The sequence below is a fragment of the Globicephala melas genome, chromosome 13 (genome assembly GCF_963455315.2).
Source record: "Globicephala melas chromosome 13, mGloMel1.2, whole genome shotgun sequence".
NCBI lineage: Eukaryota > Metazoa > Chordata > Mammalia > Artiodactyla > Delphinidae > Globicephala > Globicephala melas.
The window spans coordinates 41,082,837-41,109,748 of NC_083326.1; the positions used below are offsets into that span (position 1 = coordinate 41,082,837).

At 41.9% G+C, this 26,912-nt stretch overlaps 1 protein-coding gene across 1 annotated transcript in view; it reads right to left on the minus strand.

Moving 5' to 3' along the window:
• Positions 1-1,458: 1,458 nt before the first annotated feature.
• ASXL3 (ASXL transcriptional regulator 3) overlaps positions 1,459-26,912 on the minus strand; it is a 172,985-nt gene continuing 147,531 nt past the window's right edge. Inside the window, exons 9-12 of the mRNA XM_030876618.2 lie at positions 24,978-25,074; positions 22,712-22,817; positions 8,569-10,525; positions 1,459-5,902 (exon numbers count right to left, since the gene is read on the minus strand). Of these exons, the coding sequence (XP_030732478.2) occupies positions 2,207-5,902; positions 8,569-10,525; positions 22,712-22,817; positions 24,978-25,074 (5,856 nt within the window). The 3' untranslated portion in view covers positions 1,459-2,206. The remainder of the gene's footprint in view (positions 5,903-8,568; positions 10,526-22,711; positions 22,818-24,977; positions 25,075-26,912) is intronic.

Here is a 26,912-nt window from a genome sequence, read left to right on the forward strand (position 1 = left end):
AATCTGCTGGTGTAGACAGTATCTGACACTGGTAGAGCGGCAACTGAATTTGGCAGAAGGAGCTGGCATGCAAGTGTCTATGTTATAGGGGTGCCCCTCTGTGAAACTAGAGCATGCCCTTCTGAACCAAGATGACATCAGAGCTAAGCAGACCACAGAGATACCGCTGACGAGGACACCACCCAAACCACCTGGTGCACAGTGAACTAGGGATCTGCTGGAACTAACACTGCCTTCCTTGGGAAGGGCTCGTTAAGTGCATTGCTAATATTCTCAGTCGTTAATTCTGTTAATTTTAACGTGAAACACAGAAGTGACAGCAACTGAAGCACCGAATCTCAGCCGCGGAGGTAGGCCTTCTTTGCTTTGCTTTCTTTCTACGATAAAGTATCTTTCACTATCAGCACTTTGTTAGTAAAAATGACATCTCTATCACCTAATGATATTTGGCAACATCACAATAATAAATATGGAGGAAAAAAAATATACCATGGTTGATTACTATAAAAAAAAATTACAAGTTTTTTTTTCCCCCAGGAATGAAATTTCTGCTCATTCCAGTTAATTTTTAAGACATATTTTAAGGGAATGTCAAAAGTTAACATTGATTAGGATGATCCCTTGTGAAAATATCTGTCAAATTCTTACCCTGGATACAGAAGATTTTCCCCCCATATTTTTTAAAATTCTACAGTCACAATCAACCAGTGGGTTAATGGTACTCCACATTTTGTGCTCTGTAATCTGAAGTTAAATGGACATGGTCTTTGTTCTTTCATCTCCCCACGGTGTGCATGTGCTTTTGAACTTGCTTTAGGGAACAGAGCCTGCTGAACTACAGCTGTTCTCTGGCATGAGGGTGGCCACAGTACATGGAATGGAGCTCAAATACTCAACGCCCAGACTACTGGATAAACACTGACAATAGTTGTAAGATGCAGTATCCCTTTTTCAAAAGCAGTTCCACTCCCCCAAATATGAAGAATGCACTGAATTCACCTGAAGGGGGGGCGGGGGTGGGAAACAAAACATGCAACACCCAGAACAATTGTTTAAAATAAGGGCTAGTTTAGAGTCAAATATAATTACATAGATCGTGACTCATGAGGAAAAAACTGTTCAGAAAAATGTTGACACTTCAGCCTTCTATAGTCCCTCTCATCATCAATGACACTTTAAAAAAAGAGGTGGCCAACCTCTGCAAAGTCGGAAGCCGGAATACACTGGTGTCATCAGTAAAGGGTTACGATTATTTCCCCCCAATTTTAATATCTAGCAATTGTATTAGAGTGAATAGAATGGACCGATATTTACATCGCCAACGCATTTAGGTGTGTTTGCATACACAGCATTTTACTTGTTTGCTTTGAATTTTAGGACATTTTTTTTCATACTTGCTCTTAGAAGCCACACATGAAGCTCTGAAATCCTCTGGGCCTATGGCTCTCTGTTGTCCAACTGATCTTACAGTCTCGGGTGTCAAAGGGCTTGAACCAGATTGCTGGGCATGAGGCCCACACTGCAATTTCAGGTGGAAAAGACATTTCACTACAATATGTGTACCATGTCCAAGGCAGATCCAGAGAATCTGCCAGTCTCTGAAAAGAGTCAAAAGGGAGGAAAGAGAATAAGGACAGTGGAGTTCATTAATGGCATACCTCCTTTAATACCTTTTGTGATATGAGTAAATACAAGGAATCATACACTGAAATCAGATTCCCTTTTCCAAATATGATGTAACCACTATGGTAAAGGTAGGTCCAAAGGAGTCAACGGTTGGAACCCTCGCTGTAATGGTTAATCTACAGAAGAATGCATCACCACCTTAAATTGCTGTTACCGATCTCTCTCCACATCTCCATTGCTGGTTACCATTAAGTAGTTTAAAATGTCCTTTTCCTATCTACACCTGGATTAAAAAAAGAAAGAAACAAATTGGGAGTGACCTGTATACACACGAATAGAAACTTTCCAAAGCTGCAAATGGCAACTAAATATGTAAAAGACATGCTGTTGAGCCCCTCGGCTGGAATGCGATCTCTCCTTTCCCAGAAACGCAAGAAAATAATCATCTAGAGAAAAGATCATCTGTTCCAAAGTAAAATAAATTAGCACGCTATAAACGACTGAGCTGTTCAATTTGTTGTTGCTGACGCCGTTTGGCTTTTCCGTGGTGAAAAGGGATACTGCATCTTTCACTCAGCTCTTATCGCACAACCAGGCAAGCTACACAGAGTTTAGAAGGCCCTATGCAGTCGTCGTGGCAGAAGGCCCCACAGCCTTTGCACACAATCATGGCTTTCAGCCGGCAAGAGCATTTCAGTTCCAACTCATCCGCGTTGCTGCTGTCGGCAAAGTTCTGCACGGCCATCTGAGCGTTCTGACCAGGCAGACCCGTGGTGGGATTGGAGCCACTTCCCAAAATCCCAATGGACTTTTCAATTGCAGATGCTGCCCTTTTGAAGCTCGTGCTACCGAAGTGTATTGTTGGATAATTTCCACAGAGCTGCTGTTGTTGCTGCACCTGCATTTTCTGAGCAGCTAATTGGGTAAAAGGCTTCTGTGGCTCAGAAAGCAAATAGGAAGAGAAATCTGCATTTTTCAGCGCAAACACCTTCAACTGTTCTTTCATTTCATTCTGGTCATAGGAAACTTGTTTCATGCCCAGTTCACAGCTGCTGCTTAAACCTTCCTCAAAAGAAAGAGGTTCCGATTTTATATTGCTACATATGCCCGTGGACTGTGGCCAACTAAGTCTCTTAGTGGTTTCCATGGTAACTGGCGGTTGTTTTTGATCGGAGGGGACTTCTGGATTAGGAAGAGGTGGAGGTAGTGGCGGCGGCGGCGGGGGAGGTGGGGGCAGAGCCAAGGGGGGAGGGGGCGGGGGATGCACTAGTGCTTTGTGCGGCACCCCGTGCGGGGTCCCCCCCATGTCATCACCTTCTTTAATGGGCATGTTGGGGGGCACCATATTGGCTAACCTTAGCTGGTGAGGTGCTGAGGAAAGGCTAACCTCTCCCAGTCCCTTTTGCTCAAGATGCCTATTGAAGGAAAACGTGTTACAGCCCACCGGGGCTTTGGCAGAGGCTGGTAACAGAGCCGCGGTAGGAATGGGGCCCCTGGCAGCCAAAGGCATTTGGTAAAACTGCTGTCTGTGGGAGGTCCCAGCGTCGGGGTGGAAGCCGTCGTTCTTGTCGACGTGAAACAGGTTCTGCTGGAAGCTACAGGAGGGGAGCAGCCGCTTCTGCTGTTTGACCTCAGGGCTGTGAGCCATCTTGCTCTGCACAGGGTGCTTGTTCAGCCACTCCTGCTTCAGCGGCTGGCTGAGTCCCAGCTGATTCATGCCGGAGCTGATGACACACGGCACCCCTTTCACATCTGGGTCCGCCAACAACTTCCCTGGTTCACATTTCACTTGAGTGTGTTCCCCCCCGGTCCTGGCGACTCTCTTCTTGGGGTGGTTCTCCCGCTTCCTCATTTGTAGTGGTGCGAGAGCTCCTGCCAGGTAGCCTTTCCCGTCTGCATTGGGAGAGCTAGGGGGCATTTCAACCACGTTCCTCTCGGGGGCTGTTTTACCCACTGAGGTAGTTTGAAGAGGCAGAGGAAGCCTGTTGATTTCGAGCTTGGCTCCCAGTCTGGGCTGGGGCAACACTTTTTCCAAAGGCAAGTTGCCCTGGAGCAACTGTGTGACGAGGGGATTGTTCGCCTCCACCGATGACAGACGGCAGCTGGAGCTCCCTGCACTGGGAACTCTTTTCAGGGTGTCTGTAGCCAGAGAGATGGCCTCTTCCATGGGACCAGAGGCGGGGGCCTGCACGGTCTGCGTCTGTTGCACACTCGGGGCTGCCCCTGCAGCTGGAGGATGCAGCTCAGGGCCAGGGAAGTCGTCGGCGTCCATCCTAAAGCCCCTGTCCACGTCGTGAGGTTCGGACTTCACTGGGAGAGGGACGCTTGTGATGAGATTCCTGGGGTGAAGTTCCGCCACATGCGAGGAGCTGGCGTGCTCGGTCTTGATGGCCTTCGGACAGCCCTGCTCCAGATATTCCTTCTGTTTATTGGAACCAGGGTGGCTGAGCAGAGGCTGTCCTGCACTCCTCACCCCGTCCTCGCCCCAGCAGATCCGGCTGCCCGGGTTATACTGATGACTACAGGTTGTGTCGGCTTCACTTTTGAACGTGGTTATGCCATGCGCCTGCTCAGCAAAGCTGAGACTCAGAGGAGTCCCCGCGTTTAAGTTATCTGGAACCACGAGGGGCCCTTCACGGAGACCCGGGCAGGTGGCCTGCATCGTTTGACTGTCTTGTTTTGCCGCGGAAGCAGCAATGAAACTGGGACCGTGATCTCCGCCTTCACTTGCAACCGGCTCAGGCCTGCTGATGACAGACACCTGCGGACACGCCACGGGCTGAACGGCTGCTTCCGTCCTCCCGGACCTGCTCTGGAGGTCCACGCCGGCTTCTGTGCTCTCAAGAGAGACAGTCAGAGATGACGTAGAGGTCAGCGTGGTGCTGTGGTCGACGATGACTTTACACGGAATCGAGCGGTTTATGGCTGCTGGTGCGAAGCCCCCCGGGGGTGGCTGAGGTCTCCCAGAAGTGTCTGCCCTGTTCCGAGTCCCTGAAGTTTTGTCCAAGCTTTCAGCACTTAACGTGGGAGGACTGTCATAAGAGTTTACAGTCAGCATGCTTGCAGTAAACGCTGCGACAGGTGGGCGTGCCACCAGGGCGTCAGTGACTGCGACGGGGTCCCTGCAGCCGAGGGCGGCTCTCACAGTGGTGCCCATGGACATGGTGGCCTGTTCTTCGCTCCCAGGCATGGCTATCTTCTCAGAAGGAAATCTGCTGTTCATTCCCGTTGGGGGAATCAAGACAGAGCTAGTGGAGAGATGGTTTGGCAAGTTGCTTCCAATGGAGGGAGTTGGCACAGAGGTGTACTGACTGGAGACTAGGCTGCCAGCACTGCTGCTGGGTGCCAGTAACTGCGTGTCATCCCGGGGGCTCGCTGCGCTGGAGCCCTCCGTGGTGGCCGGAAGAGGGGTGCTCTCAATACATTTTGGTATAATGGCTATGCATGGAGTGTCCGTTCCCTGGATGGTTTTTAACATGCTTATGTTACAAGCAGAAATTGTAGTGTTTGCACTGTCAACAGACATTAGGACAGAGGATTTATCAACAGAACTCACAAAGGGATGTTCTTTAATTGCTCCCGACATAGCAGTGCTGCAGACAGACACGGGGATGGGATTTTTATTAAAAAGCATGGGCACACTGCTATTTTCAGAAGAGGTAGATGAAACAATTTTCTCAGACAAGTGTGACACAGGTGTGTTTTCGTCAGAACTATGCACAGATAAGTCCGTGGCAATTTCTGGAAGTTTGGTCGGGTTGAGAGACTGCTGTAGTACAGTGGTGGGCTCCCGGAGGTGCGCAGCCTTGTTGCTGGGAGATCGGCAGTTTGGATTGACAATGATGACACCAGGCGAGCCTTCGATTTTTGTTTCAGGGGCAGAAGAGACTTCTAAGCTTGGAGGCCCTTCCTTTGAGCCGAGCGGAGGCAACCGGGGCTCTTTAGTGTTCTGGAAGAGGTGGGCTCGGGCTTGATGCTTTGCGAAGAGCTTCACCTTCGTCTGCTCTTTGATATGCGCCAGAGTTCTGGCTTTTCCGCCCTCTCCTGGGCTCCCCATAGCTCCCGAAACAATGCTCGCGGCCGCCGCCACGGCTGCCGCTGCTGCCGCCTCTCGCTGGGCTCTTGCTTGCTGGGCTCGGGCCTTGATGTCCGCCAGGGTCCTGGCTCCCGTGTTCCTCCCGCCACTGACCGATGTGCCAGATGACGCGCGAGCCTCTGGTTTGGAGACTGGTTGGCTCTTGATAATAAAGGGTGGCCCGATTTTGGAAAGCTGTATCTACAGGAAGGGGGAAAATCGAAAGATAAAGTGCGTGTACACGATCACAGACAAGGCGCACGTGTACGTGACCACAGAGGGACGTGGGCACACAGGCACGCGAGGGCGGGGAGTAGCCGCATCCTCTCCTAAGGGGGCAAGAACGGCACCTCATACCCTGAATGGGCCTTTGGGGTACAAAGCAGCAATAAACGCAGCACGAATGGGAAAATTTAAAATTTTAACCTCTGTTTTCAATCCATAAAATATTAACCGGTGACTTCATTTGGCATGGAAATGAAACGTCTTTTAAAGCCTCATATAAATGGAAACAAAACCCAGGCTTCTTAAAATGAGGTGAGCTAAAAAGAGTTAGAAATAGTCAGCTTTCAACTTATCTTCCTGGCTGGCATGAAGATACTCAGGCCAGCCAGGAAGAATAGAGATATTCAAAACTCTATTTGAATTTATCTGCCTTAATTTATCTGTCTTAATTTGACACAAAGGAAAAAGGAAAAAAGCCCTAACCAAGGGTCAGAAGACTAGAATTCTCAGCCTGGCTTGACACAAAGGAATGCTGTGAACCTAGGCAAATCACTGTGTACTTCAGTTTCTCCAATAATCTCCCCGAGTCAGAGACTCTGTAGGTTTTATGTGGTCCCATACCACCTAGCATGCCGCCATATATATATGTATATATATAAAATAAGCATACAATATGACTTTGTAAACTGTAAACAGTAAGACTAGTTATTTCTGGTCTATTTCTTTCACAGAGGTGTTATAAAGATGGAATGAGACTATACTTGTGAAAGTGCTTTGCTTTCCAAAGGGATTTTATTATTATTATTACGTTTTCTTGAAAGCAAGGGCAACTGTAGTTTTCTGCCTCCAAAAGAGAGTACGGGTTGGGCAGCTTACTTGATATTGGAAATCTACAATCTGCTGAATTGAGTAAATGTCCCAGCCCACACTGTTCACCCACTCATCTAATTAAGAGACTCAGTCATCACCAAATTCGTGAGGCACAAGACCGAACAACAAACAACCCAAAGCAATGCCTATGATGCTTCAGTCACTAAGAATATTCCCAGAGTCACAGATTTGTAGAGCTGGCAGGGATCTAGTTAAAGCCCTTCGTTTACAGTTGAAAAAACTGAGCCCCTGGAGATGGGCTGCCTTGGGTTCATATAACTAGGGAGTGACAGAGCCTTTGGGCTCCCCATTCTGTGCTGTTGACACGTACTGTATTTCCTTATATTTTTTCCTTTAGAAAACTTACACCTCTCTTCTTAACATATGTGCATTTACATGTATTGACATTATAAATACCTGACACATACTACAGGATCGTGTCAATGTGGAATTATGCTTTAGCACTTTGGTAGATGGTTTATCTTCCTGAGCTATCTCGTTTCTCATTTTCAAATTTCTGATGGCTCTCTTCTAATCCAAAGGTTCCAGTGATAGATGAATTTAGAAAAGGAATTCAGTTTTACCTTTTAAATATTTCCCTTAGTTTAAAAAATTAAAAACATGAAGCCTAACAAACATTAAATATATTTATTGTATCTCTCTATCCATCTATCTTTACATAAAGTGTATATCACTTTGAAAATAAGCTTTTGACAAAAAAATTAGACTGAAATGTTTAAAATTATTTCCTATGGAAAGCATGCTTATATTTTTCTTTTCATTGCTTCAGAAATTAAAATGCATAGCAGGGTTTTAATGGGAGCTTAATATGCATCTTTTATATCTCTAGAATCTTATTTAACAGGGACTGCTTTATTAAATAGAATAATTACAATCACACCCCTAAAAGTCAACCTTAGGAAGATCATGAGTCACATATTAAAAGTAGATGTCAGAGCAGAGCAAAATAAAGAGAAAGATTAAGAAAAACACATCTTGAGTATGTTTGTAATTCTTTGAGTTAACCTTAATTTTTAGTTTAGTTAGGCAGAGTCAATTTATATACAAGAGTTGTTTTCTGAGAGTTAAAATCTACCTGGGATCAAAATAAAATATATAAATAGGAATGTTTGTCTACAGGCTTTATTACTGTGTGAAGTTAAATACTTCTTTATTATTTTGGAAATAAAATAGTAGGATTTGTATACCTATGTATCTATAGCATCTTCCTCAGGGTTTGTGAAGTGATTTCATTGATTTATTCAAGAAATATTTAATGAGGCTCTTTCAGAAGCTAGCTCCTCTCTGTTAGGCAGAGGGGATGGTCAACATTTGTTGGAAAATGAATGAGGAGATAACACGTACCTTCATTTCTTGAGGGCAAGCCTCTGACTTTTGACTACTGCTTTCTCTAGTCCTACTGAACTTTTATAGGATGCTGAATTATCTTTCCAATTTTTCCAAGTTTATATAGGTCTCTGTCCTACACTGTGGAGTCCCCCAGAGACCCTGTATCTCGGTGGCCTGTGGGCTCCTCCAGGGCCTGTTCTCCCTCCGCCCTTCTTTTTCCTTAAACGCCAAGGTCTAAATATGTACATCTAGCTAAACTTATTGTATGAGCTCAACGCAGTCTGAAAAAGGATCATTTAATATTAGACTGGTGCTGGGAGTATTAGATTATAAACTGCTACATTTATTTTTGAAAAATTAAGTATCTAAATAGAAAAAGCCTATCTATGGAATTTCCCTTTTTTAAAAAAAAAATACCATACCTTGAGAGGTGGAACCCTTGGTTCCTCTCTTGGAGGCTGTTCTTTCTCAGATGGACTGCTGGATGAGATGCTCCGGCTTGACTGGTCATCTTCTATCCTAGCCCTCTTCTCCTTACAGATCCCAAAGCTGTGATGCTCTGCGGTTTTCCTCTTCGATATCTCAGATTCTCTACTTTCATTTCTTACCCCATCTGGGGACTTGGAGGGCTCTGACAACTTGGAAGTATGAGAGGTCTCCAACCGATTCTGTGAGCTCCCTGGCTTATGCATTTTATTTCTAGAGCCTTCTGAAAATGAAGCCTTATCCACCGATGAGATGTATTGCTTGTCCTGTAATTTAGCTGATGGGAGCTCATTTCCCTTACTCTCTGTCTCTTCAGAAAAGACAGGTAATTCCAATGGTGAAGACATCGCTTTCTTTTCTGTTCTTTGCAGGACATTATGATTTTTAACTTTTATCATTTCTGTAGAAGGAAGTTCTGGAATCGAAGCGGGATAAGCCTTCTCAGTTTCAACATGTGATTTACAAGGCTGCTGATTCAGGGTCTTATTGTGCAATTCTTCTGATGAATATGCTTCAGGAGCAATGGAAGAAGAACCCATTTTGATAGGCTCAGGAGTATTTGATAGAGGCTTCTGCTGAGAGGTAAGGCTCTCTCCCAGGGGCTTGGCAGGGGCAGAACCTTCATCTTTCTGGGGGGAGAGTGGTTCTTCAGATATGGAAGTTGACTTTCTTTGTTGATGCACCATTCTTTCATTCATGGAAGAACTAGAAATTGGAGATGTTTCTGAAGGAAGTGGCAAACTGGATATAAAAGTGGTCTCAGATGTGAGAAGCATGGAAGACACTGAAGAAGTTTCTGATGTCAAAGGTAAATCAGACATGGGCGAGGTTTCTGATGTTAAAGGTAAATTTGACACTGGGGATGCTTCAGATGTTAACGGTAAATTGGACATCAAAGACGCTTCTGATATTTCAGGTGAAGTGGATATTGGAGAGATTTCTGACATCAAAGATGCATGAAGATTTTCATCAGTGGCATTTCGCTGATTATATTTGTCCACATTTTCAGTGCTGGACACCTCAGAACAAAACGTTGTCTCGAGGGAGGCTGGGGTACATGATTCTTCTGAAGTGGATTGGGTTTCCCCTCCTGGGGATGTCAGGCTGGTACAGGCTCCCTCTGGGCTCTCAGAAGAGAAGGATGTTTCAGAGATGCAAGCATTTTCAGAAAGCTGTTCATCAGGATCACTCTGCAGCTCCATATCTACAGCGACTCCTTCACTTGGAAATTGGCCTTCTAAAGACGATGACCCTGTTTTAATTTTTGGAGTGTTGGTCTCTAGTGCAGTTTCTGGCTCCTTATGTTCTGTGTCATTGACATGAGTCCCAGATGAAGTGGAAGGAACGAGAGAGTCACAGACTTCTAGCTGATCAATGACAACTGACATCTCTTCCTGGGGAGATTCTGATTTCTCTTCCACTTTAACGTCAACATGAGGCAAAGTTTCTAAAACATCATTCATTATAACACAGGATTCCAAGTTATCTTCAGGAGGTGCTATTTGGGGCTCCTCATGAGAGTTGGCTGGACTTTCTGACTCCTCAGAAAAGTCAGGTATTGTCTTGTGATTCTCATCCTGGCACTCACAGATGCTAGTCTCTACCTCTTCCTCGATTTCTTCCTGAATCACAGATTCTTCGGGGATCAGGATGTCCTCTGATTCTGACTCTGTCATTACATCTTTACCTACGTCTACCATGGGACAAAGTGTAGCACAGAAATCAGGCTCCGGAGAAGTTGGACTTTTCATGCTTTTTGGCTGTTGTTCTTTCAAGGGAGTCTGTGCAGATAGACCAGGAAGGCCAGAGGTCCCACATGAAGAACTACTTCCAGCTCCATCATTGTTTGGTCCAGATGTGAGTTTTATAGAGTCCTCTCTTGACATGCCCAACCTGAACAGAAATTAGAAATATTAAATTATTGTTCAACCACAAAACATGAAAGGGACAACTTGGATTTCTCACCAAATACAGTATTCATAGAAGTAAATGCATAAAATTAATTTTATAATCACTAAGTAACATGTTTAGCTTATATAAACCATAAACCATAGTTTATGATGGATTAGTTTTTCTACTGCTTTTATAATCATAACTAAAATAAACTCTACTTCTGTTTAAAAAGTATTGATTTTTATTCTGTAAGTAAGGGAGACTGCATACTAAAAAGATTAAAAAAAATATGGGCTGAAAAGCAAAACAATGTATAAGACCTAAATTTTTTAAAGTCAGAAAGTAGAAGTATGTCCTTATAATAGAAAGTTACATAGTCCTTAAAGGATGCAACATCACCAAATAATTAAGATCAATGGAAGATGGGTATGTTGTAAAATCTTGAAATGGAAATGACCTCCAAAGATTAAGTTCTATTAACCCAATGTAAAAGGTGTCCATCACCATATTTTAGTACAATATCTAAGTGTCTAACCTAAGACAAGATGGAAATTTCACTAAATAAACATATTTGGGGTCATCAAAGTTGATTCTACTAGATTACATTCATGTGAGGCAAGACTTTTAAAAATTCTTTCACGTAGATCTCTTACTGTAAAGATATTCCATAAAAAGTGAGTGTAGAATATCAAGAAATAACCCAGCCTAATGTTCAGGTCATAAGGTAAAGTTTATCAGAATTGCAATCAACAATATTGTAAATCACTATTTCCTGTCATACTAAGTTACAATGTCAGCATCAGATGGTAGGGGAATATGCTGCTCTAAATGAAGTTAAATTAGAGTACAGGCAATTACAAAGATGAGCAGAAGAGAGAACATTCCCAGAGGAAGAAACATATTTGTGTGAGGAAATACCGCTATAACAGGAAAATACCTCAGTAAAATATTCTTCAACCTTTTAGTTAAATTAAATCCTCAAAATGAAAGGGAAATAAAATTGAATACACTTTTTGGGTATTTGATCATTGCGTTCTTCACTAAAATTCAGAAGGCTGAGAAAGGAAGATAGAGGACCCTTCCTTCATAATTAGTCTCTTTTCTTTCAACTTTCCCTAAGATGGGTTCAAAGTAAACCACAATTTATATTATAGTGAGAGGAAAAGAATAATATAACTACACTACAGATGAATTTAGAGCAGAATAATCAGCTAGGAATAAGGTCTCCTGGGGCCAGATCAAGCAGAGATACCACTGATACTAGGTTAGATGGAGAACACACAGAATCTACCCACTGGCAGCCAAATTTCAGCTAGCTGATTAATAAGAATATTATTAAATATATTTAATATTATTAAATATCATCTATGTATATAATATATATATATCTCATATGGAAAACAGCACTGTATAAAACATACGTGTAAACATTTTATTATTTTCATGGGAAAATAGATTTAAGGTGGCATAAGGCATAGAAGGAAGACGTTCACAGCACACCACATAACCACACAAAGGAAAACTCTGACCGCCTGAAATCTAGACTGCAAATCAACAGACCAACTCCTATAATTTTGAGTTAGCATATACATGGGATCCCTACAAGAAATTAAAACGAATATAGGACAGTACTGTATTACAGGCAGAATAAGCCAATAAGAACCAAAATAAAGATCTCAAAGAGCAGAAAACTAAATCAGACAGATCTTAACTAAAGCTGCATTTCAGTGGTAACATTCTTGGGAAAACTTAGAACGATGAGAAGGCACATGGTGTCAGTCAACTGAAAATTATCTGATGCTAGGAAAATATCCCTCACATATTGAAGGAATGTAGGTAATCTAGAAGTAACAAAATTAGAAGGGTAGTCAATGAAATGTCCAAAATACATCAGTCATCCAATACGTAATCAAAGACAGGAAAAGACAAGCAAGAAGTCCAGGGATGTAAGGGGACGGAAACTCCATGGATAAACTACAGCAAGAAAAGGGTCAATCAAGTAAAAGAACTGTTTGTATTCAGAACTCAGTGATGCTGATGGGGAGTCGTGTTTACTCACAGTATTGTAGCTGTCACCTTCCAGGACAGGAGTCTTTAACTTGATATCCATGAGAGTCTACGGAGCCCCCGAATTTCATGTAAAAAATTGTAGGTGTGTGAATTTTTCTGAGAAGGATTTGCAGGTGAGCTAATTACTGAACCACACCAAGTAAAACTGGGGAAATTACTTAGTTTCACTGCCTCTCAGTTTCCTAAACCCTTTTTAAAATAAGAATAATAATGGTACCCACCTTATAGGACTGCTGGGAGGGTTAAGTGAAACAATATTTGCAAAGCTCTTAGAAACCTATCAGAGCCAGAGTATGTTCAAGGATTGTTTGCTTGACTGAGGAAAAACTCTCTGTATGGTCTCTACAATGCAGGCTCTCTGGCATCTAGGATAGTGTGTGGCACGGAGGCGATGCTGCATGAATACTGAATTGATAAAAGCACAGGCCCAACACTCAACAAAAATTAAGGACCAGTTTTTTGGAGGTAACTAACTTGGTTATGCTTCTGCCATTACTGACAAGAGTGCTCCCAACATTCCCTTTGTCAGAAAAGGTAAGGAAGGCAGGGTTCTTAATCCTGCTGGACATGAGCACGATGGGGAAGCATCTAAAAATACAAATTCCTGGGCTCAACTCCTGGAGATCACCCATCAGTACATCTGGGGTGGGAAATCTGTACCTATTTTTAAAAGCTCCAATGAAGATTGTGATGCCAGAGGCTTGAGTAATACTGCTGGCAACTAGCCTGTAACTAGCGTGCCACAATTTTAATTTTTGAGAAAGGACATTAATTATCTCCTTTTAGCTTTGCTTAAATATGTATATGCATCCAAAGTCCTAGGGCAGCAACTGAAAAGGAGCCTTCCTACTCAAACTCAGGAGGAGGGCTACTTAGGACAACTCACCACAGGCAAGGCTGCTCCAAGTAAGCAGGCTGCTCATCACGTGATGTCTTTTTACAACGAGCGCTCATGTGAGACTCCCCCTGACGGTTTTCCTCATTTACAGGGGGAGTTTCGTGGAATTAGATCAAATGGTACAGGTTGTGTTGCCTGCAACCACCTCAGTGTCTTTTACACAAAACAACGACTTTCGAGGGGACGAGAAGATGGCGGAAGAGTAAGACGCAGAGATCACCTTCTTCCCCACAGATACACCAGAAATACATCTACACGTGGAACAACTCCTACATAACACCTACTGAACGCTGGCAGAAGACCTCAAACCTCCCAAAAGGCAAGAAACTCCCCACGTACCTGGGTAGGGCAAAAGAAAAAACAGAGACAAAAGAATAGGGACGGGACCTGCACCAGTGGGAGGGAGCTGTGAAGGAGGAAAGGTTTCCACACATTAGGAAGCCCCTTCGCGGCCAGAGACTGCGGGTGGCAGAGGGGGAAAGCTTCGGAGCCACGGAGGAGAGCACAGCAACAGGGGTGCGGAGGGCAAAACGGAGAGATTCCTGCACAGAGGATCAGGGCCGACCGGCACTCACCAGCCTGAGAGGCTTGTCTGCTCACCCGCCGCGGAGGGCGGGGCTGCGAGCTGAGGCCTGGGCTTCTGTCGGAGCGCTGGGAGAGGACTGGGGTTGGCGGCGTGAACACAGCCTGCAGGGGGTTAGTGCACCACGTCTAGCCGGGAGGGAGTCCGGGGAAAAGTCTGGACCTGCCGAAGAGGCAAGAGACTTTTTCTTCCCTCTTTGTTTCCTGGTGCGCGAGGAGAGGGGATTAAGCGCCCTGCTTAAAGGAGCTCCAGAGATGGGCGCGAGCCGCGGCTAAAAGCGCGGACCCCAGAAACGGGCAGGAGACGCTAAGGCTGCTGCTGCCACCACCAAGAAGCCTGACTGTCCACGCCCCCTTCCGGGGAGCCTGTGCAGCCCACCACTGCCAGGGTCCCGGGATCCAGGGACAACTTCCCCGGGAGAACGCACGGCGCACCTCAGGCTGGTGCAACGTCACGCTGGCCTCTGCTGCCACAGGCTCACCCCACACTCCGTGCCCCTCCCTCACCCCGGCCTGAGGAGCCAGAGCCCCCGAATCAGCGGCTCCTTTAACCCCGTCCTGTCTGAGCGAACAACAGATGCCCTCCGGCGACCTACACGCAGAGGCGGGGCCCAGTCCAAAGCTTGAGCCCCGGGAGCTGTGAAAACAAAGAAGAGAAATGGAAATCTCTCCCAGCAGCCTCAGAAGCAGCGGATTAAAGCTCCACAATCAACTTGATGTACCCTTCATCTGTGGAATACATGAATAGACAACGAGTCATCCCAAATTGAGGAGGTGGACTTTGAGAGCAGGATTTATGATTTCTTCCCCTTTTCCTCTTTTTGAGAGTGTGTATGTGTATGCTTCTATGTGAGATTTTGTCTGTATAGCTTTGCTTCCACCATTTGTCCTAGGGTTCTATTCGTCCGTTTTTTTTTTCTTTTCTTTTTAAAAAATTTTTTTTCCTTAATAATAATTTTTTATTTTAATAACTTTATTTTATCTTTATTTAATCTTTCTTTCTTTCTTTCCTTCCTTCCTTCCCTCCTTCCTTCCTCCCTCCCTCCTTTCTTTCTCTTCTTTCTTTCTTTTTCTTTCTTTTTCTTGCTTTCTTTCTTTTCTTCCTTCCTTCCTTCCTTCCTTTTCTTCCTTCCTTCCTTTCCTCCCTCGCTCCCTCCCTCCCGCCCTCTCTCTCTCTTTCTTTCTTTCTTTCTTTTCTTTCTTTCTACTTTTTCTGCCTTTTATTCTGACCCGTGTGGATGAAAGGCTCTTGGTGCTGCAGCCAGGACTCAGTGCTGTGCCTCTGATGTGGGAGAGCCAACTTCAGGACACTGGTCAACAAGAGACCTCCCAGCTCCACATAATATCAAACAGTGAAAATCTCCCAAAGATCTCCATCTCAACACCAGCAACCAGCTTCACTCAACGACCAGCAAGCTACAGTTCTGGACACCCTATGCCAAACAACTAGCAAGACAGGAACACAACCCCACCTATTAGCAGAGAGGCTGCCTAAAATCATAATAAGTCCACAGACACCCCAAAACACACCACCAGACGTGGAACTGCCCACCAGAAAGACAAGATCCAGCCTCATCCACCAGAACACAGGCATTAGTCCCCTCCACCAGGAAGCCTACAAAACCCACTGAACCAACTTTAGCCACTGGGGACAGACACCAAAAACAACGGGAACTACGAACCTGCAGCCTGCAAAAAGAAGACCCCAAACACAGTAAGATAAGCAAAATGAGAAGACAGAAAAACACACAGCAGATGAAGGAGCAAGGTAAAAACCCACCAGACCTAACAAATGAAGAGGAAATAGGCAGTCTACCTGAAAAAGAATTCAGAATAATGATAGTAAAGATGATCCAAAATCTTGGAAATAGAATAAACAAAATGCAAGAAACATTTAACAAGGACCTAGAAGAACTAAAGATGAAACAAGCCACGATGAACAACACAATAAATGAAATTAAAAATACTCTAGATGGGATCAATAGCAGAATAACTGAGGCAGAAGAACGGATAAGTGACCTGGAAGATAAAATACTGGAAATAACTACTGCAGAGCAGAATAAAGAAAAAAGAATGAAAAGAACCGAGGACAGTCTCAGAGACCTCTGGGACAACATTAAACGCACCAACATTCGAATTATAGGGGTTCCAGAAGAAGAAGAGAAAAAGAAAGGGACTGAGAAAATATTTGAAGAGATTATAGTTGAAAACTTCCCTAATATGGGAAAGGAAATAGTTAATCAAGTCCAGGAAGCACAGAGAGTCCCATACAGGATAAATCCAAGGAGAAATACTCCAAGACACATATTAATCAAACTCTCAAAAATTAAATACAAAGAAAACATATTAAGAGCAGCAAGGGAAAAACAACAAACAACACACAAGGAAATCCCCACAAGGTTAACAGCTGATCTTTCAGCAGAAACTCTGCAAGCCAGAAGGGAGTGGCAGGACATATTGAAAGTGTTGAAGGAGAAAAACCTGCAACCAAGATTACTCTACCCAGCAAGGATCTCATTCAGATTTGATGGAGAAATTAAAACCTTTACAGACAAGCAAAAGCTGAGAGAGTTCAGCACCACCAAACCAGCTTTACAACAAATGCTAAAGGAACTTCTCTGGGAAAGAAACACAAGAGAAGGAAAAGACCTACAATAACGAACCCAAAACAATTAAGAAAATGGGAATAGGAACATACATATCGATAATTACCTTAAATGTAAATGGACTAAATGCTTCCACCAAAAGACACAGATTAGCTGAATGGATACAAAAACAAGACCCATATATATGCTGTCTACAAGAGACCCACTTCAGACCTAGAGACACATACAGACTGAAAGTAAGGGGATGGAAAAAGATATTCCATGCAAATGGAAACCAAAAGAAAGCTGGAGTAGCAATTCTCAGAGAAAACAGACTTTAAAATAAAGACTATTAGAAGAGACAAAGAAGGACACTACATAATGATCAAGGGGTCGATCCAAGAAGAAGATATAACAATTGCAAATATTTATGCACTCAACATAGGAGCACCTCAATACATAGGACAAATACTAACAGCCATAAAAGGGGAGATAGACAGTAACACATTCAAGTAGGGGACTTTAACACCCCACTTTCACCAATGGACAGATCATCCAAAATGAAAATAAATAAGGAAACACAAGCTTTAAATGGTACATTAAACAAGAAGGACTTAATTGGTATTTATAGGACATTCCATCCAAAAACAACAGAATACACATTCTCCTCAAGTGCTCATGGAACATTCTCCAGGATAGATCACATCTTGGGTCACAAATCAAGCCTTGGTAAATTTAAGAAAATTGAAATTTTATCAAGTATCTTTTCCGACCACAACGCCATGAGACTAGATATCAATTACAGGAGAAGATCTGTAAAAAATACAAACACATGGAGGCTAAATAATACGCTACTTAATAATGAAGTGAGCACTGAAGAAATCAAAGAGGAAATCAAAAAATACCTAGAAACAAATGTCAATGGAGACAAGACGACCCAAACCTATGGAAGGCAGCAAAAGAAGTTCTAAAAGGGAAGTTTATAGCAATACAATCCTACCTTAAGAAACAGGAAACATCCCAAATAAACAACCTAACCTTGCACCTAAAGCAATAAGAGTAAGAAGAACAAAAAATCCCCAAAGTTAGCAGAAGGAAAGAAATCATAAAAATCAGATCAGAAATAAATGAAAAAGAAATAAAGAAATGATAGCAAAGATCAATAAAACTAAAGCTGGTTCTTTGCGAAGTTAAAAAAAATTGATAAACCATTAGCCAGACTCATCAAGAAAGAAAAGGGAGAAGACACAAATCAGTAGAATTAGAAATGAAAAAGGAGAAGTAACAACTGACACTGCAGAAATACAAAAGATCATGAGAGATTACTACAAGCAACTCTATGCCAATAAAATGGACAACCTGGACGAAATGGACAAATTCTGAGAAATGCACAACTGCCAAGACTGAATCAGGAAGAAACAGAAAATATGAACAGACCAATCACAAGCACTGAAATTGAAAGTGTACTTAAAAATCCTCCAGCAAACAAAAGCCCAGGACCAGATGGCTTCACAGGTAAATTCTATCAAACGTTTAGAGAACAGCTAACACCTATCCTTCTCAAACTCTTCCAAAATATAGCAGAGGGAGGAACACTCCCAAACTCAGTCTACAAGGCCACCATCACCTTGATACCAAAACCAGACAAGGATGTCACAAAGAAAGAAAACTACAGGACAATATCACTGATGAACATAGATACAAAGATCCTCAACAAAACACTAGCAAACAGAATCCAACAGCACGTTAAAAGGATCATACACCATGATCAAGTGGGGTTTATTCCAGGAATGCAAGGATTCTTCAATATACGCAAATCAATCAATGTGCTAAACCATATTAACAAATTGAAGGAGAAAAACCATATGATCATCTCAATAGATGCAGAGAAAGCTTTTGGCAACATTCAACACCATTTATGAGAAAAACCCTGCAGAAAGTAGGCAAAGAGGGAACTTTCCTCAACATAATAAAGGCCCTATGTGACAAACCCACAGCCAACATCGTCCTCAGTGGTTAAAAACTGAAAGCATTTCCACTAAGATCAGGAACAAGACAAGGTTGCCCACTCTCACCACTCTTATTCAACATAGTTTTGGAAGTTTTAGCCATAGCAATCAGAGAAGAAAAGGAAATAAAAGGAATCCAAATAAGAAAAGAAAAAGTAAAGCTGTCACTGTTTGCAGATGACATGATACTATACATAGAGAATCCTAAAGATGCTACCAGAAAACTACTAGAGCTAAACAATAAATTTGGTAAAGTAGCAGGATACAAAATTAATGCACAGAAATCTCTGGCATTCCTATACACTAATGATGAAACATCTGAAAGTGAAATCAAGAAAACACTCCCATTTACCATTGCAACAAAAAGAATAAAATATCTAGGAATAAACCTACTTAAGGAGACAAAAGACCTGTATGCAGAAAATTATAAGACACTGATGCAAGAAATTAAAGATGATACAAATAGATGGAGAGATATACCATGTTCTTGGATCGGAATAATCAACATTGTGAAAATGACTCTACTACCCAAAGCAATCTACAGATTCAATGCAATCCCTATCAAACTACCACTGGCATTTTTCACAGAACTAGAATAAAAAATTTCATAATTTGTATGGAAACACAAAAAGACCCCGAATAGCCAAAGTAATCTTGAGAATGAAAAATGGAGCTGGAATAATCAGGCTCCCTGACTTCTGACTATACTACAAAGCTACAGTAATCAAGACAGTATGGTACTGGCACAAAAACAGAAAGATAGATCAATGGAACAGAATAGAAAGCCCAGAGATAAACCCACGCACATATGGTCACCTTATCTTTGATAAAAGAGGCAGGAATGTACAGTGGAGAAAGGACAACCTCTTCAATAAGTGGTGCTGGGAAAACTGGACAGGTACATGTAAAAGTATGAGATTAGATCACCCCCTAGCACCATACACACAAATAAGCTCAAAGTGGATTAAAGACCTAAATGTAAGGCCAGACACTATCAAACTCTTAGAGGAAAACATAGGCAGAACACTCTATGACATAAATCACAGCAAGATCCTTTTTGACCCACCTCCTAGAGAAATAGAAATAAAAACAAAAATAAACAAATGGGACCTAATGAAACTTCAAAGCTTTTGCACAGCAAAGGAAACCATAAACAAGACCAAAAGACAACCCTCAGAATGGGAGAAAATATTTGCAAATGAAGTAACTGACAAAGGATTACTCTTCAAAATTTACAAGCAGGGCTTCCCTGGTGGCGCAGTGGTTGAGAGTCCACCTGCCGATGCAGTGGACATGGGTTCGTGCCCTGGTCCAGGAAGATCCCACATGCCGCAGAGCGGCTAGGCCCATAAGCCATGGCCGCTGAGCCAGCATGTCCGGAGCCTGTGCTCCGCAACGAGAGAGGCCACGACAGTGAGAGGCCCACATAACGAAAAAAAAAAAAAAAAAAAAAATTTACAAGCAGCTCATGCCCCTCAATATAAAAAACAACCCAATCCAAAACTGGGCAGAAGGCCTAAATAGACATTTCTCCAAAGGAGATATAAGATTGCCAACAAACACATGAAAGAATGCTCAACATCATTAATCATTAGAGAAATGCAAATCAAAACTACAATGAGATATCATCTCACACCAGTCTGAATAGCTATCATCAAAAAATCTAGAAACAATAAATGCTGGAGAGGATGTGGAGAAAAAGGAACACTCTTGCACTGCTGGTGGGAATGTGAACTGGTACAGCCACTATGGAGAACAGTATGGAGGTTCCTTAAAAAACTACAAATAGACCTACCATATGACCCAGCAATCCCACTCCTGGGCATATACCGTGAGAAAACCAAAATTCAAAAAGAGTCATGTACCAAAATGTTCATTGCAGCTCTATTTACAATAGCCCAGAGATGGAAACAACCTAAGTGTCCATCATTGGATGAATGGATAAAGAAGATGTGGCACATATATACAATGGAATATTACTCAGCCATAAAAAGCAACGAAACTGAGCTATTTGTAATGAGGTGGATGGACCTAGAGTCTGTCATACACAGTGAAGTAAGTCCGAAAGAGAAAGACAAATACCGTATGCTAACACATATATATGGAATTTAAGAAAAAAAAATGTCATGAAGAACCTAGGGGTAAGACAGGAATAAAGACACAGACCTACTAGAGAATGGACCTGAGGATATGGGGAGAGGGAAGGGTAAGCTGTGAGAAAGCGAGAGAGAGGCATGGACATATATACACTACCAAACGTAAAATAGATAGCTAATGGGAAGCAGCTGCATAGCACAGGGAGATCAGCTCAGTGCTTTGAGGGGTGGGATAGGGAGGGTGGGAGGGAGGGAGACGCAAGAGGGAAGAGATATGGGAACATATGTATATGTATAGCTGATTCACTTTGTTATAAAGCGGAAACTAACACACCATTGTAAAGCAATTATACTCCAATAAAGATGTAAAAAAAATTTTTTTTCAAGTTACAGATAAAAATTCTACAGCAGTTGGACTAGAGCAAAAAAAAAAAAAAAAAACGACTTTCAAGCATTAATTGTGTATGTGGGAATTAAAGCACAAATTACTCTATCCATGATGATCTAACGTTGGTGTCAATTGTCAGCTCTTAAATCCCTCTTTCTTTCTTAGGGATCTGGCTGTCTGTGAAATTCAAATTCTGCCCAAGGAGAATATGTTCCTGTTAACCATGAGGCAAAGGAGAAACTACTTTCAAATTAGCTCAGTCAGTACCATACTTAGGTGTGACTGGTATTATTTTTAAAACACACACATACACAAATAATAATAAATTAAAAAGCGGTTATAGCCTCCTACACTATTGGTGAGCATGTACATTGGTGCAGTCACTAATGGAGAACAGTATGGAGGTTCCTCAAAAAGCTAAAAACAGAGTTGCCGTATGATCCAGCAATCCCACTCATGGGCATATATCCAGACCAAACTATAATTCAAAATGATATATGCACCCATATGTTCATAGCAGCACTATTCATAATAGCCAAGACATGGAAACAACCTAAACGTCCATCAAAAGATGAATGGATAAAGATGTGGTGTGTATATATACACAATGGAATATTACCTAGCCATAAAAAAATAATGAAATAATGTCATTTACAGCAACACGGATGGATGTACCTAGAGATTATCATACTAAGTGAAGTTAAGTCACACAGAGAAAGACAAATACCGTATGATATCACTTATATGTGGAATCTAAAATATGACACGAATGAACTTATCTATGAAACAGATTCATAGACACAGAGAACAGACTTCTGGTTGCCGAGTGGGGCTGGGGGCAGGATGGACTGGGAGTTTGGGATTAGCAGATGCAAACTATTATATATATGTAGAATGGATAAACAAGGTGCTACTGTATAGCACAGGGAACTATATTCAATATCCTATGATAAACCCTAATGGAAAAGAATATAAAAGATAATGTATATACATGTATAACTGAATCACCTTGCTGTACAGCAGAAATTAACACACTGCAAATCAACTACTTGAATAAAATATGTTTTTAAAAAAGTGCTTTTACATAAAGAGGAAAATGGATAGAGTAAAGGGTAATACCTCAGGCTCTCCCCCAAATAAGGATGAAACAAATGTATATGGAGAGTCAAAATTTTTGGAAAAAAATGTGAGAATTAAATATGTGTCCAAGACTACTTATCTCTAATGCATTTATTAATGAAAATGCTTAGATTAAAAAAAAACAGGAGATTTTTACTAAAATCCAGTTAGGAAAGCCAAAATTGACTTCTATAGAATTTCATGTGCTATTTTCAGTCCAAAATGAATTTTCATGGACAAGTTATAAACCCTTGAAAATGCATTTTTTAAAATTTAAGTGCCGATATGCCATATAATTTTACCTGCAATTTCTTACACTGAGAGACTACTGCCTTTTATCACACATTTATAAAGTTTTATAGCATGTGCTAAGTGAAACGGAGAATTACATTTTCATTTCCTTCTCAGAGAAATGAGAAGAAGATACTCTAGTACTTACTTTTCTCCATAAAACCTTTCGAAGAATTTTTCTTTCCAGGGTTCTGTTTTCTTTTCCTTTTCAATTTCTTGCCTTATCCGCAATTGCATTTCTGGAGTAAACTCTCCTAGAAAGAAAATGCTTAGATATTGAGTAAAAGTTGTCATATATTTTGCCAGTTAATAAAGAAAACATGTAACTAATTTGAATAAACTTTTATGGATGCCAAAAGGTAAAAAAGCTGAGCACTGATAATATTTCTACAGCTTCCTTTTTTATGAACATCACTCAGTCATTTAGTCTTAGACAGACTCCAAAGCATTTAGCAAATGTACTGAGTGCTAGGCGTTGTAAGTGAAAGTGTATATTCACTGTCCTTGATGAAACCAGTCTGGTGAAAGAAAAAGCACACAGTTGAGTATAATAACACAATGTGGAAAGCCCTGTATAGGTCATAAGAATAAATGAAGGGAAAGTACTTAATCCTCCCTAAATTGATTAGGGAAGACCATACATAGAACCTGATCCTTGAGTTAGCTTTTGAAAGATGACCAAGCTTTCATACAGTAATTAGTTCACAAGGCACAGAGATATGAATACGTATATTTACGTGCTTTTGAGTGGCCAGTTATGAGTAGACCACAGGATGAAATGAAATAGGAAAGGTAGGCAGTGGCCAATTACCCAACACATGTTTTAAAGAGAGCCCTGAATTTTTCCTGTAAGAGACAGAGGGAGGTCCTGGCGGTGTTCACTGAGGGAGGAATATGTCCGAATAAGCAACTTAGAAACTGGTTGGGAGGCTACTGAGTAGCATAGATGAGAGATGGAGATTACAGTCAGGCCAGCATCTTGAGAATGTTGGAGAAGATTCAAAGACACAAGTAACAGTTCATAACCAGATAGACCTGGGGAGAAGGAAGAGGAACAAAGACATCATCAAGGTTTCAAAGTGAGGAGCTGTGAGAAAAGGGGGTGACCTTAGTAGACAGAAGGCAGAAGAAATAGTAGACATTAAAAGGCAAGAGAGTGCTTCCCTGGTGGCGCAGTGGTTGAGAGTCCGCCTGCCGATGCAGGGGACACGGGTTCGTGCCCCGGTCCGGGAAGATCCCACATGCCGCGGAGCGGCTGGGCCCGTGAGTCATGGCCGCTGAGCCTGCGCGTCCAGAGCCTGTGCTCCGCAACGGGAGAGGCCCCAACAGTAAGAGGCCCGCGTACCGCAAAAAAAAAAAAAAAAAAAGAAAGAAAAAGGGAAGAGAGTTTAATACTGGCATTTTGGTTTTAAGGTGCCTGATACTGGAAAGATCCAGCAGGTTTGTGGAATGGAGCAGCAAAGGATTGGGAAAGAGGACTTCCAGCCAGATTTGGACGTTCTCAGCATGTGGGCTATATAGCTGAAACTAGCTGAATGAGGCTCTTAGAGCATGGGAATAGTTGCAAAAGCAAATAGCAGGGAGGAGAATGGTGGAGACATCACCATTTACCATCAGGTGAAAGAACAGGAGCTCCTGAAGGAAGGTGAGAAAAGGCTGTCAGAAAGGTAGCCTGGGGACACAATTTAAAATATATTATGAATGTCGAAGGCAGACGGTTTCAAATTAGATGGGGTAGATAACAAGTGAGACATAGGAGAAGGAAGATGAAATGCCAAGGACTGAGAAGAGGAAAGTGAACTTTTTTTTTGTAATGAGAAAGCCATTCTTATTCTCTAGAAGGGACTGTTCCCATTGTGTATGGTGGGGTCACACCCAACCATAAACATGTGAGTGGCTAAGGGAGTAAAAATGTGGTAACACTGGGTATTTTTTAGTCTTTCATGAAGCTTGGTGACTAAAGGAATGATAAGATGAAGTGGTGGCTTCAGGGGAAGACTGCATTAAAAGAAGATTCTTCCAGGCTCTTGGACATTAGAGAATACACAATGCATCAAACACATAATTAAAATGATTATTCCAAAGAAAATCTTGCCATATCAAAAAATTTTATTATGTTCCAGATAACGTCATGCTTTCTTCAAAAATACTGGACTTTCTCTAGTTAAGCCCTCGCACAGAAACGAAGACCCAACACAGCAAAAATAAATAAGTTAATTAATTAATAAAAATACTGGACATCAAAAATGCGAAGTATAACAAAAGAATTAATGAAGTCATTTGAAATAGGATGTGAGTTTTTACTCAAGTATACTTCAGGGGGGAAAATGACTTGGGAAGCAGAGAAAGGTGCAAATCTCAGTACAGTCTGTTGACTTAAATATGTCAAATAATAATGGGAAATAGAAACTTACCTTCTGCCAGTCGCTGTTTCCAGCCTTGCGCTGCATATGCAAAGAATTCATTATTTAGAGCTGAAGTACTGAGGCGTAAAATTCCATCACTTCCCATCTAGGAAATAAGCCGACAAAACCAAGATTCCATCAAGAATAATTCAAAGCAAAAGTATGCAGGGAAGAAGCAAAAACTGAGGGTGTGAGTGTGTGTGTGTGAGAGAGAGAAAGAGCGCGAGAGAGAAACAGCAGGGTAAAAGGCAGGGAGGAAAGGAATCTAACAAAAGATGAATTTCCTAGTAGGAAAACTGCACTGCTTACAGTGACTATTATAATGACTAAATACATCAACTTAAAGGAAATCTGTATTAGACATTTCCATTATCAGTGGTGAGTATAACAAATGTATGTGATTTAATCAAAAAATTTATATCTTTGTCATCTTTATATGCCTTAAATGATACCAAATTAAAAATCTACATATGTGTACACCTTTAGATTATTTTTTTAATTAAATTCTCTAAAGTTTGTGGAAGCTAAAGAAATCTAGTCTGATCACTTGGGTTCTTCCACTGTCTGAGGTTCAGTTCAGACGACAAAGTTCTGAAACATTAAAACAAATACACCCACACTGTCATACATACCCTTCGCTCTATTCTTCTCATCTCTTTGGGTGCACACAGAAAACAGGTATACAAAGTTTAAAATCTGTGCAACTGTATGCTACTAACCTTTTTCCTCAAATTTATTATTTTTCAAATTCATGCACGTATAGAAGAGATTTGGATAAGCATCATCGAACTGGATGCTTTTAACTTTCCAACTATTCACTACATCTGCCCCGTGAATGTATTCTGCTTGCTGACACGGGGGATAAAAATAATTAGTGTTGTCCTTGGCTGGCTTCTCATGTAGTTGAGGAGTGAAGACAGAACACATAAAAAGTTAAACAATGCCAAGCATGAGGTGAGTGGGAATTAAAAAGGGGGAAAAAAAAAAAAAAAGCTAGGGGAGGGTATCTAGGTGGATGTGAGTCGTTAGGAAGAACTTGATGCCAGGGGTCAAATGGGTTAGGGTCTTGGGCAAGTAACAGGATTGGGGCAGAATGGTTTTATATAAAGTATACAGTACAGAGTGGGAGCTTTGTTGTAGAGGAGGAACATCACAGACAATCAGTAACTGGACCGTTCATGAAGGCGTGAAGATGTTCTAGCCTGCTATTGAGTCAGTTTGGCAAACTGTAGCTCCAGTTACATTTTCAAAGATTTCCTCTTACTCTCATAGACACCCCCGTGTGTCCTAAGCGCTAATAAGTCACTGCTATCTGAAAACACACTCAGACACGTCTTAGCCCCATGTTTTTGTTCGTTTGCAGTCTTCTCTACACCCCATTTTCACCCACTGAAATACTGTCCCTCTTTTAAATTTAACTCAAATCATGCCTTCACGAATATGTCAGCTAAACCATCATTCGGGAGCAAAGGAGAATACTGAGTCTAAAAGTAAATATTATACTAGCAACTCAAAGCCGGATAATGGTCAACAAGTCCAGAAAAGAGAGACACTGAACAGGTGTGAGACATCCTGGATGCTGCCATCATGGCAGCCACAGATTTGAGATCCTGAGTTTCCTCATTTAAGAAGATACTGATAACCATACTAAAATATTCAATACACTTGGAAAATTTCAGGCAAGACTTTGTTCATGCATGGATTCACTGTTTACTCACAATTATTTCATCTTCATTCAACAGATACTTATTAAGCCACTCACACGAACCTGTGTACCGGGCGCTTTTTGGGTGCAGGCAATACGGTGGCAGTAAAGAAAAAGGCTCTGCCCTTATATTCTGAACATATTCCCCATACAGCAGATGGTTCTGGTCCCTGTGCATCTCTCCCACCCACCTGAGCTCAGCATGGCTGTGACGTACAGTGACATCGCCACGCACGTAT